Raw genomic sequence first — 11,154 nt, 5'->3', positions numbered from 1 at the left:
ACGTGCCGACTAAGTCCCCTCATCAGCGACTAAACTCTTCCGCGAGGAAACAACAGGGTTAATGACGTCACTTTCAGGAGTCATTGACACAATTTCGGCCCTACGGATCCTTTCAAGGGCCAAAAATCCACTTTTGGCTCTCTATCGCGCCTAAAGATGCGGTAGGCAAAAGCGGACCAATAGAAATTCAGCATTTCCGTTTTTCTTCCTAGTCCCCTCCCCGTTTAACCCCGGCCGGGGGGCAGGGCAAGGCGAGGAAGCGGAAGTGGTGGTAGCGGCGCGGGACGCAGGCGTGTTTCGGCCCCACGTGTGCGGTGAGTACTGGGAGATGTTAGTCTCCAGCCCGGTGCTGGGGCCGGAGGGACTCGCGGCGCCGTGGGAGAAGGTGGAGGGGGTCAGGCCACGCTTTCTCGAAAGGGTTCGGGGATTGACGGTGACCTGGCGAGGGGGCGGGGCATTCATTTCACGGTTACTCTTCCCGCCATGCTGCCCCTGTGCTTCAGCCCCTAAAATCCTGGCCCTGCGAGGTCGTTCAGCCTATCTGTCGTACGCGTGACAGACATGCACTCTGCTCCCGATCCTGTACTGGGCGGTAAATTAGACACTCACTTCCCTCGGGGTTTACAGCCTTAATGTACATTTGCGAATTATAAACGCTGGGAAGGAAACGAACTGGATGCTGAGACAGACAGTAGGGGAATCTGAGGAAGTGATCTTTGAGCGGAGACCTAAAGTCTGGAGGCAACCCTGACCCCTGGAAGCCGAGGGAAGAGTGCAATGGAAATCTGTTGAACGCTTGCAAGGGAGAAACAGGCCCTGGTTGCTCTTTCGAAAATACGTTGTATATAAATTGAAAGTCCAGTAAGGAGGTGGTTTGGATTCGATAATTCACGTGGTGGTAGTGGAGTTCGAAGTTGGAGAGTTAGTTGTTAGGTGCAGTCGAGCTGGTTCCAACTCATAACACTCAATGTACAACAGAACAAAACACTACCTGGTCCTGCACCATCCTCACAGTTGTTGCTATGTTTGAGTCCCTTGTTGCAGCCACTGTGTCAAATCCATCTCATCGAGAGTCTTCGTCTTTTATGCTGACCCTTGAAGAGGACTTACTGATGGATTGAGTGTGGGAGACCAGGGATTGAAAAATGTCAAGGATAATTTTTAAGTCTCTTCCTTGAGCAGTAGAGTGAGTGATGTGCCATTGACTGAGGTGGGGAAGAATAGGATGGGGAGAACTGACCAAGCTGTTGGCTGTTTGAGGGAGGTTTACAGTGGAGAGATAGGTCAAGAATGATGTTTTGGGTCTGTTAAGTGTAAGGTGCTTGTTAGACACATAAATGGAGATGTCAGATAGGCAGTTAGATACACAGGTCTGGAGCCAAGGAGAAGTTCGTAATGGAGAAATAATTGGGGAGTCTTCGGCATGGTAATTCATGAGACTGGATGAGATCATCTAGGAAGAAACGTGGAGAGAGAAGAAAGGGTCATTAGGACAAAGAGTTGAGGTATGTCAACATTTAGATTAGGTGTTGAATGGTTAAGGAGCCCTGGTGGTGCAGTGGTTAAACTGAAAGATTGGCGGCTTGAACCTCCCATCTGTTCTGCGGGAGAGAGACCTGGCAATCTGCTCCTGTAAAGATTACAGCTTAGAAAACCCTATAGAGCAGTTCTGCTTTGTTACATGGGATTGCTGTGGGTTGGAATCGAGTCAGCAACCACAGCAACAGCAACATTGAATGGTTACTGCTTTCAAAGCAAGAAATCCAGTGATAATATTGTCGGTGACTCATCTTAAAGTGTTTCCAGATTACAAGAAATGCAAACACTGGTGCTTCTACTTAATGTAAACAATGGTGTATTTTTAGCTAGTACTATTTCAGAATGTGGCCTCCAGATACACCAGGCGGGAGTCATGGTGGATGTTTCTCGTGTCTGTATTGGAATTGAGTTCATTTTCTATTCTGAAGTCTTAGAGCAGTGATTGCATCACGGCTGGGCTTGTGTGGGTGCCCATGCTCTCCCTGGTGATTCGTACTCCACCTGGGAGCTGAAGGACTGCAAGTGGCAATGACTACATACCCACCCTTATGTGACGAGGAGAAATTCAGTGAGCCTGTTTTGTTTTTGTTTTCCAGAGTTGCTATGATGGAAGTCAAAGGAAGAAAAAAATTCACAGGAAAGGGTACAAAGCCATCACAAGAAACAAGCAGATTTCATAAAAGCAGCGGTAAGCCAGCCATAGCCAAGCAGGCGTCACAGCATGGTGGTTTTGGCCATTGCAGTTGGGGGGGGGGGGGTGATGGTGGGAGCAGGTGGCAGACCCAGTCTGTACTCCTGGGCCAGGATTAGGATTGAATGCTAGGACGAAGGAGGTGTTAGTGTATATGAGTTAACATGTTTTTGCAAAGCTTAAAACATTTGAGAAATTGCTAGAATAATGAGAGAATGTGATATATGATGCTCACGAAGGACCCCATATCTCAGCCAGGGATGCTGCTGCCTGGTTATGCTTAGTGTTTGACAGCTCGGGACTGGTTAATACGCAGTACTGGTCACCCAAATACTTCTGGTGTCAGGGTTTGTAACTGTGATGTCTGTGTTATTCCATCAGGTGTCAGTGTTGAAAAACCGAAAAGTCAGGGACCCTGTAAATGACTAACTGTGTGCGTCGGAATTGACAGCAATTGGTTTGTTTTTTTGTTTGAAGCTCGTCTTATCTGTTAGGTTCTTAGTTGGCAAGCTTTATTGACCAAAGGAGGTTTTTATCAAATCATTTTATAATAGGCTTTGAAAAGAATTTTTCTCAAAACTAGACATGTTGAAAACACTATTAATTTGTCTTTATGACGTACTTTTTCAATTTCAAGAGAGTTGATTTTATTCTTTGAATCCTTCTATGTTATTGAACCACCAAAAACTATGTGTAAAGACCTTAAGGACTTAGTCATTAAAGTAGAATTCAAAAATGTGAATACTGTCCCTCCCAGCTGCTTAAAACTAGACAATTACACCAATACATGTCATCTGTGGCCACCTCTTGACCAGGTGGTGGGATTATGGGTAGTCTTTATTATGCACTTCTGCTTTCTAGGTTTTCTGTAATGAACCTATATTATAATTTTATCATCAGGGAAACTATTTTGTTTTGTGCTGTTGTGATTTTTTAAATCCCAGTCTATTCAAAAGGATGAACATTGCATATTTGAAAGTAAGACAAAGTATATCTCACTAAAAAAACCCAAAACCAAACGCTTTGCTGTTGAGTTGATTCTAACTCATAGTGACCCTATAGGACAGAGTAGAACTGCCCCATAGGGTTTTCAGGGAGCATCTGGTAAACTCAAACTGCTGACCTTTTGGTTAGCAGCTGAGCTCTTAACTACTGCGCCACCAGGGCTTGCCAAAGAACCTGTAATTTTCTGTAATGAACTCTAACCAGTGGACAAAAGAGATCTCTGCCCGGGGTCGTTGAATTAATAATTATTTATCATTGTCACTAGATTCTGGTTCTTCAAAGACGTTCCCAGGAAAAGTTGTCAAGGAAGGTGGACCTAAAGTCCCATCTAAGAACTTTGAGAAAAGTGCCACAAAACCTGGGAAGAAGGGTGTGAAGCAGTTCAAGAATAAGCAGCAAGGGGATAAAGTACCAAAGAACAAATTCCAGCCGGCCAGTAAATTCAACAAGAAGAGAAAATTCCAGCCGAACAGTACAAGTGATGGTAAGCATTGGTCCCTTTAGCCAGGTCTGTGCAGAGCCCTTGCCCTGCCTGAGCTCTTGCCTGAACCAAGGAGACTCAGAAGTCTCTAGACGTCCACTAGAGACCTCTCACTCATGTTCTTGAAAGGCAACATTTTTGTGGGGAAGGAAGAAGGAGCACGTTAGCTTAAATAAGCAATAGAAGCCTTCCCTGGTCAGCATGTCCCCCTTAGAGTTCCCCATTTCCTAGAAACTTCCTGAATTAGCTGTGGAATTAAGCTAAGCGGTAATGACTTAATACAGTGGAGCATCAATAAAGCTCTGAGTAGGTTAAAATTAATTAATTAATTCATTCATTCAACAGATGTTTGAGTTTCGTATGCACTGTGCTAGGAGTTGGGGTTAAAAAAAAAATATTAACATCCGATAAGGATATCAGCCCCAGCTAATGGGCATAGTTGCTGTTAAGTGCCGTTGAGTTGACATTGACTCATAGTGAGCCCATGCAACAGAGTGGAACTGCCCCGTAGGGTTTCCAAGGCTGTCATCTTTACGGAAAGCCTGCCACGTCTTTCTCTTGTGGAGCAGCTGGTGGGTTTGAAGTGCCAGCCTTTCGGTTAGCAGCCAAGTGCTTAACCACTGCACCGCCAGGGCTCCTTAGTTGTTCATTCCAAGCTGCTAACTGATTGGAAGTCTTGGCAGGGCTCCTATCTGCCTTTTGAAATAAACCATTGATCTCTGCATCAGATGCCTACGGGGGCATTTCTCACCAGAGCTCTGCTCTGTTGTGCAGCACACCCCACTGTGCGTCGTCCTGCACGGGTCTTGAGCTGTTTCCCGAGTACGTGAGCGGACATATACGCACCTGTGCTGTAACACGCACCTCTGCTGTAACACGCACCTGTGCTTTGCAGCATACCCCACCGTGCATTGTCATGCACGGGTCCTGAGCTGTTTCCCGGGTACGTGAGCTGACATACGTGCATCTCTGCTGTAACATGCCCTACTGTGCATTGTCCTGCACGGGTCCTGAGCTGTTTCCCGGGTACATGAGCTGATGTACACGCATCTCTGCTGTAACACGCCCCACTGTGCATCGTCCTGCAAGGGTCTCGAGCCGTTTCCTGGGTATATGAGCCGACGTATGCACACCTTTGCTGCAGCGTGATGCAGATTACTCTGGTGGCTCTTGTTCTTTTTCTCCAACACGACCGGTCCCAGCACTGTACCTTTGCTGCCAGCTGAGGCCACTGCCGTGGGGCCTTCTCAGTTCCCTCTGCCAGCCCCGGGAGCTGTCTGATCTGCCTGAGAGCTGCTCTCTGGAGGAACATCAGCCTTAAGACAGAGAAGGGGGAGAGAGGAAGGAAGGGAAGATATCATTGTTTCTCATCACGTCTGCAGGATCCTTGCGCACCGCAGCCTCCATTTTTCCTCCTGCTGTTCGTCTTCCTCCCCCTCCTCCCAACCCAGTTCTTCCTCTTCCAGCTTCTCTGCCCTGTTGTCCTTCCTGGCCTGTCTGTTGTTGTTAGCTGCCGTCCAGCCGCCGCCCGATTCGTGGTGACTCCATCATGACGTGTTTGAATCATTGTGATCCATAAGGTTTTCGTTGGCTGATTTTCTGGAAGTAGATTACCAGGCATTTCTTCCTACTCTGCCTTAGTCTGGAAGCTCCACTGAAACCTGTTCAGCATCATAGCAACACACAAGCCTCCACTGATAGACAGGTGGTGGCTGCACATGAGGTACACTGGCCAGGAATCGAACCAGAGTCTCCTGCATGGAAGGTCAGAATTCTCCCTCCCACTGAGCCATCACTGCCTCCTAGCCTGTCCGCTAGGTCTAAATCTTCCTGGAGTTCCTGATGCTTCCATTCTAAGCACACACACACACACATATTCCTATATTATGATCCTGTCATGCTAAAGTTCTGCTTCCGTTTGCTGTGGGAGATACGTTCTTGACATCTCAAAATGAAGCTGAATTCGTTTTATTTCTAAACCAGCAGCTGAAAGGGATTGGTTACTACTACATCTCCCTAAAATTGATATATATCTACTACGACCTAGCATGGCGTATGCCATAGGTGCCCAGATATCTATGGAATTAAAGTAGCTCTGGCTCACTTTTTATCCTCTGCCATACAGAACGGGGATGCTGCAGTATTAATCATAAATACTCCCCCTATGGCCTGTAACCTGTATTGCCAGGCAGGGAATGCATAAGTAAACAAGGGGAATAATTAAATACATTTTGGCTTGTAAAGTATTAAAAGTTATGTTCTGGAGGAATATTTAGTTTCATGGGAAAACACTTGTAATATGAGGTTAAATGAAAAGACGAGCAGGTTATGAATTTCTAAAGGAGATTAACGTAAAGTCAACATATACAGAAAAAAGGCATGAACGAAATAAATGTCAGTGGCTATTGCCGCGTTTTGAGATTATGGGACAATTTTGTTTTCTATACAAGTTATTTTTACAGTGAGTCTGATTTTTCTATAAGAAGTCATTTTATAGTGAATATTTACATATGTATATATATACACACATATATATGTGTATGTGTATGTATATATAATTAAGAAAAGGAAGATATTTAGAAGTAAGTAACTCTCCAAAGGGTACTCCTGTAAGTGGTACCCATTTTATTAAGTTACTCTTTGTCTGACCTCATTGGATTTTTTGGTTCACTTGGTATGTTGCTCAGAGTTTTGAGGACAAGAAAAAACAGTCATAAGTACTCGGCCTTTATAGCATTGCAGTTTGTAGAGAACTTTAAAATTTTGGCTACACATTGTCGTAAGAGACTGCAGAGCGCGGGGTTTCGGGGGGTCGTCTCTGGGTTTGAATATCGGCTGTACCACTTAGGAGTTGCGTGACCTTGAATACAAGGAACTTTAACTACTTGGTACCTTTGTTTCCCAAACTTGAAAAGGGAGATGATAATAGAACCCACCTCACAGGGTTACTGTGAGAATGAGTTAATACATTCCAAACAGTGAACTGTAAACTGTTCTTCCTGTTCTCGTTTGGACTCAGTTTTTCATTGAGAACTGATATCTGAAGCTCAATGATCTTACAGTTCTAAAGTAGAATTTTATCACTGAAAAAGATGCTTGCATTTTTTAAAGTGCCTTTACAATCCTTTCGGTTTCCTTAATAAGTATTTCTGTTAAGAATCAATAAATAATTGTTGAATGAATGAATGATAGGGTTTGATCAAATTTAAAATGTACAGACTGCTCAGAAAATGAACTAGAGTGTCAAGTCTTAGGAGATATTTCCCTCTGTAGCTTCTGCAGTGAGTATTGATCCTGATTTGTGATAGCCCTCTTTCCCTAAGTTGAATTTGTTTATGGCACTCAGAATGTTAAATGTAATTGAAAATCAATTCTGTAATAAATAGAATCAGCCGCCAAGAAACCCAAATGGGATGATTTCAAAAAGAAGAAGAAAGAGCTGAAGCAGAGCAGACAACTCAGTGACAAAACCAACTATGACATTGTCGTCCGGGCAAAGCAGATTTGGGAGCTCTTAAGAAGGTAAAGCCACCTAATGGCGTCTTTACTAGTCCCTTTGAAATGATGGGAAAGCATTAGTACCTTGTAAACAGCGAGAAGCCCTGAAATAAATGGCAGAGCGCTTGGTTTATTCACAGAGTATACCTACCACCCCAGTAGACACATCAGTATTTGGCCGTCTCCTTATTGCAGAAATGTGTGGAATCATTAGGATGGTGTCAGATGTGTTTATGAAATGTATTATGAAGCCAAAGTGGATTTAACATCCTTCCTGCGAGACTTTTGAGGAAATGAAGGGCTGTTTCTTATCAGCTAGGCTTTGAAATACTTGTTAAGCATTTGCTGTCCTCGACTTCGTTTATTGTTTTCTTTACTTCTGAAGTTCTGGCTGTCAAGATTTGGATTGATGCATGAAGTTATACCTTAGTGAGATTGAGTTTCTGCTTTTGAGGAAATTACTTTCTTTGGCTGTTCAGTTTTGTTTTTTTTTTGAGAACACAGTTTCAATTTTAATGGTCTCATTAAGGGAAGGATTTGTTGATCCAAAATGTTTTCCAGGATTTTTCATACTCCTCAGGTGGATGAGTCACGTGGTATTTTGGCAGTGGCCAACTCCATCCTGGCGTTGCCAGTGTCAGCATCCACGGTGGCTTTTCAGTTTTAATGTCAGAGGTTGGTTGCCTCCGAAAAGAATTACTTCGAACTGGGTGACCATGTATTAGCATGGTTTTTAGGCTTGTGTGTTTAAAATAACTTCTGTACTTAAGCTGTATTTCCTTCCTCCTTCTCGTTTACAGAAAAGACTGTGACAAAGAAAAAAGAGTGAAGTTGATGAGCGATTTGCAGAAGTTGATTCAGGGGAAAATTAAAACTGTAAGTGTGGCACACACAGAATTGGAATTGTGAGCAATTGAAATGGACTCGCTCTCAGTGACCATTTATGGCAGGTGAATTCTTCATCGTTTCCCATGTATTTGGCCAGAACATTTCCAATATCATTCATAACACTGACTAAATAAAAATTGAATGGTGAGAGAGCCTTACTGCTGGGCAGCCGTGGAAAGACTGAATATTGCGCTGTGCCATTTTTTAGTAATTTCTTAAATCCATTTTCTCTTAAAAAATTATCTTGAGGAGTTTAGTCGTATGTGTTTGAATGTCTTGCTCAGAATTGTGTGTGATTCAGTATGTTTTAAATTGCTGGCTCTTTTGCGTTTGTGGCACAAACATTTAATTCCTTCTTTTCTTCCTTTGCTTTTACAAACGTCCTCCAAAGATCTTTAACTAAAATAGAGTAGATTTGGGAGCTATAATTTTCAGTGTTGCTGCTTAATCCTGTTTGTAATAAACTTCCATTGGCTCTCGTGTATTTGGATAAGTACTTCGTGGCCGCACACTTGAAAGAAAACAGACTCCAGTAGCTTTGGGGCCCTGGAGGTGCTGACTTTGCCAAACCATGTGTGTAATCTGTTGCCGTCAAGTTGATTCCAACTGACAGCGACCCTATAGGACAGAGTAGAACTGCCCCACAGGGTTTCCAAGGCTGTAATCTTTAGGGAAGCAGACTGCCACCTCTGTCTCCTGCCGAGCGGAGCGGCTGGTGGATTTGAACCGCCCACTTTTGTTTAGCAGCCGAGTGCTTAACCACATGCATAGGTCTAACCAAATCCCGTGCTACAGTTTGAAGGACTGTCTTGAAATAGCAAGTCCCCAGCTGCTGCTTTCTTACCAGCCTAAGCAAGATCTTTTTAGGGCGGAACCGCCCCTCAGCTCTAGCTGTCTTCTGTTGTCCTCAGTTGACGGCTGTTTCCCGCCAAGTCCTTTCCTGACGACCTTTGGGATTTTATGGCAGGACCACGGACTTAGCCTGGTATCCACGTCCTGGCTCTGATGTTTGAAATACAGGCGCCTTTGAGCAATAACAACAACGAACCATTAATCAGCTGTCCCTGCCTGCTAGGAATTGCGCTAACCAGCACACACATTGTCTCGTTTAACTTGCATCATTGTCCCGATTGTATGCTTGAGACAGCTGGGGCTCAGAGAAGTTCAGTTTCTTGCCCAGGGCCCCCGGGTAGCCAGTTCCCTAACTTGTCATCACCTCACTTTTCCCATCTGTAAAGTGGGAGTAACAGCACATCGCCCTTCGGTTGCTTTGAGGTCTGAATGAGAGATTATGTTTAAGGCGTTCATTTTGATTAGGTGTTAAGTGCTCAAATGTACGCACGTGGTGATTCTCAGCCGTTTTTTAGAAGTGTAACCCAACCTCAAGCGCAGGAAGAGACCAAGAACTTGACCTCTAGTGTTGGTAGTTTGTTATTGTGCAGCCAGCGAGTAAATAAAATGTCAACAAAGTAAATGATTTTATGTCCATCTCTCAAGAACAACCTTTTTTTTTTAAAGTCTTTTTTTAAAGTTTTCTCAAAGATATCCAAGTAAATCTCCCTTAAAGAAATTGGTCAGAAATCGGTTAGAAATCCCTATCTTTCATGGAGTGTACCTTCACCTTCCGATTTGTTGTAATTTAAAAAATTTAAAAATGAGGTGAGCAACAGATAAACACTTCTAAAGTAGACTAGAATGGTAACATAATAAAAATAATTTGGTATGATTGATTACCTCTGGCTGTTGCTGTAGAAGATTGATCGTTGAGGCCTTGATGCGGGTCTAATCCATTCTAATGTTTGTGGAGGTGGTGGGGGCAGGGAGAGGAATGGGTTGGAGAATCAGATTTGCAGTCCAGTGTGACTTCTCTAGGATATACGTGGCTGTGTGTGCAGGGGTTCTAATGAAGATGTGAGAAGTGGAGTATTGGTAATGTAGCTGCCAGTATGTGTGTGTAGATATGCTGGATGGATTGATTTATGTTTATCTATAGGAGTCTCTGGGTAGCACACGCTGTCATGCACTGAACTACCAGCCGAAAGGTCAGCAGTTTGAACCCACCCAGAAGTGCGCTCGGAAGACATGCCTGGCTGTCTGCTTCCGAAAGGTCACAGCCTTGAAAACCCTTCGGAGCAGTTCTACTCTGCACACATGGAGTCGGCCATAGTTGGAATTTACTCAACAGCAGCTGACGACAACATCTTTCTCTATACCCTTAGTTGCCAAAGCCAAACATTCTTAGATTACGTACATAAAAATCCTAGAATAATAGTATTTTTGAACCTCGGAACATTCCCCTTATAGGGAAGATAACTTTCAGAGAAGTAACAGTGCATACGATGACTAGACAGTTTTGGTTTGGTTTGATTTTAATTGTAACGATAGGAATCTTGCAAAATGGTTAATCTATGCATCCTTAAACGCCGTTATTAATTATACCTATAAAACGTGTTAGTAACAAAACCAGACAGTGCTGGTTCAGCCTGGTTTTATCCATGAAGACCCAGCCTTCTTTCTAACAGAGAATTCTAAAAGAAGTAGCAGTAAAACAAGAAGGGAACCTAAGTCCTCAGAGAGAATTGGTCTGAAGGCCCACACTGTTTTCCCTGCAGATTGCCTTTGCACACGACTCCACGCGCGTGATCCAGTGCTACATCCAGTACGGAAATGCAGAGCAGAGAAAAGAGGCTTTCGAAGAATTGCGAGGTATTCGTTGTATGCTGAAGCTGAAATTTATTGTAATCATTTGTAGTATGCCCGTTGCTTTCTCTTGAAATACCCAAGACGCTCCTGGACAAGGAAAGCAGAGTTATTTGTTTGTGTCCCCAGGATTGTGCTTTTATTAGTCTTTTTCTTTGTTCAGAAGGATGGAAATGAGAACACCAAATCACTGTTAAGTTTTTTTGCTTTTCAGATAATTTGGTTGAATTGAGTAAAGCCAAATATTCCAGAAATGTTGTTAAGAAATTTCTCATGTATGGGTAAGTTGTTTTGTTTCTTGGCTTTTTAAAGGAGCGGGTACTGATCGTGTGCATGTGTCATTTAGAAAGCC

At 43.6% G+C, this 11,154-nt stretch overlaps 1 protein-coding gene across 2 annotated transcripts in view; it reads left to right on the top strand.

Annotated features, from left to right (window-relative positions):
• Positions 1-238: 238 nt before the first annotated feature.
• PUM3 (pumilio RNA binding family member 3) overlaps positions 239-11,154 on the top strand; it is a 62,411-nt gene continuing 51,495 nt past the window's right edge. Inside the window, exons 1-7 of one of the 2 annotated variants that reach the window (XM_004373534.2) lie at positions 239-314; positions 2,136-2,227; positions 3,501-3,719; positions 7,103-7,238; positions 8,015-8,090; positions 10,715-10,808; positions 11,017-11,083. In XM_004373534.2, coding sequence (XP_004373591.1) covers positions 2,143-2,227; positions 3,501-3,719; positions 7,103-7,238; positions 8,015-8,090; positions 10,715-10,808; positions 11,017-11,083 — 677 coding nt within the window. In that variant the 5' untranslated portion in view covers positions 239-314; positions 2,136-2,142. The remainder of the gene's footprint in view (positions 315-2,135; positions 2,228-3,500; positions 3,720-7,102; positions 7,239-8,014; positions 8,091-10,714; positions 10,809-11,016; positions 11,084-11,154) is intronic. The other variant, XM_023728583.1, reaches the window with a different exon arrangement.

The sequence above is a fragment of the Trichechus manatus genome, unplaced genomic scaffold (assembly GCF_000243295.1).
Source record: "Trichechus manatus latirostris isolate Lorelei unplaced genomic scaffold, TriManLat1.0 scaffold00025, whole genome shotgun sequence".
Classification (NCBI taxonomy): domain Eukaryota; kingdom Metazoa; phylum Chordata; class Mammalia; order Sirenia; family Trichechidae; genus Trichechus; species Trichechus manatus.
The sequence above is the reverse complement of the archived record's forward strand: the minus strand, read 5'-3'. Positions and strand labels throughout refer to the sequence as shown.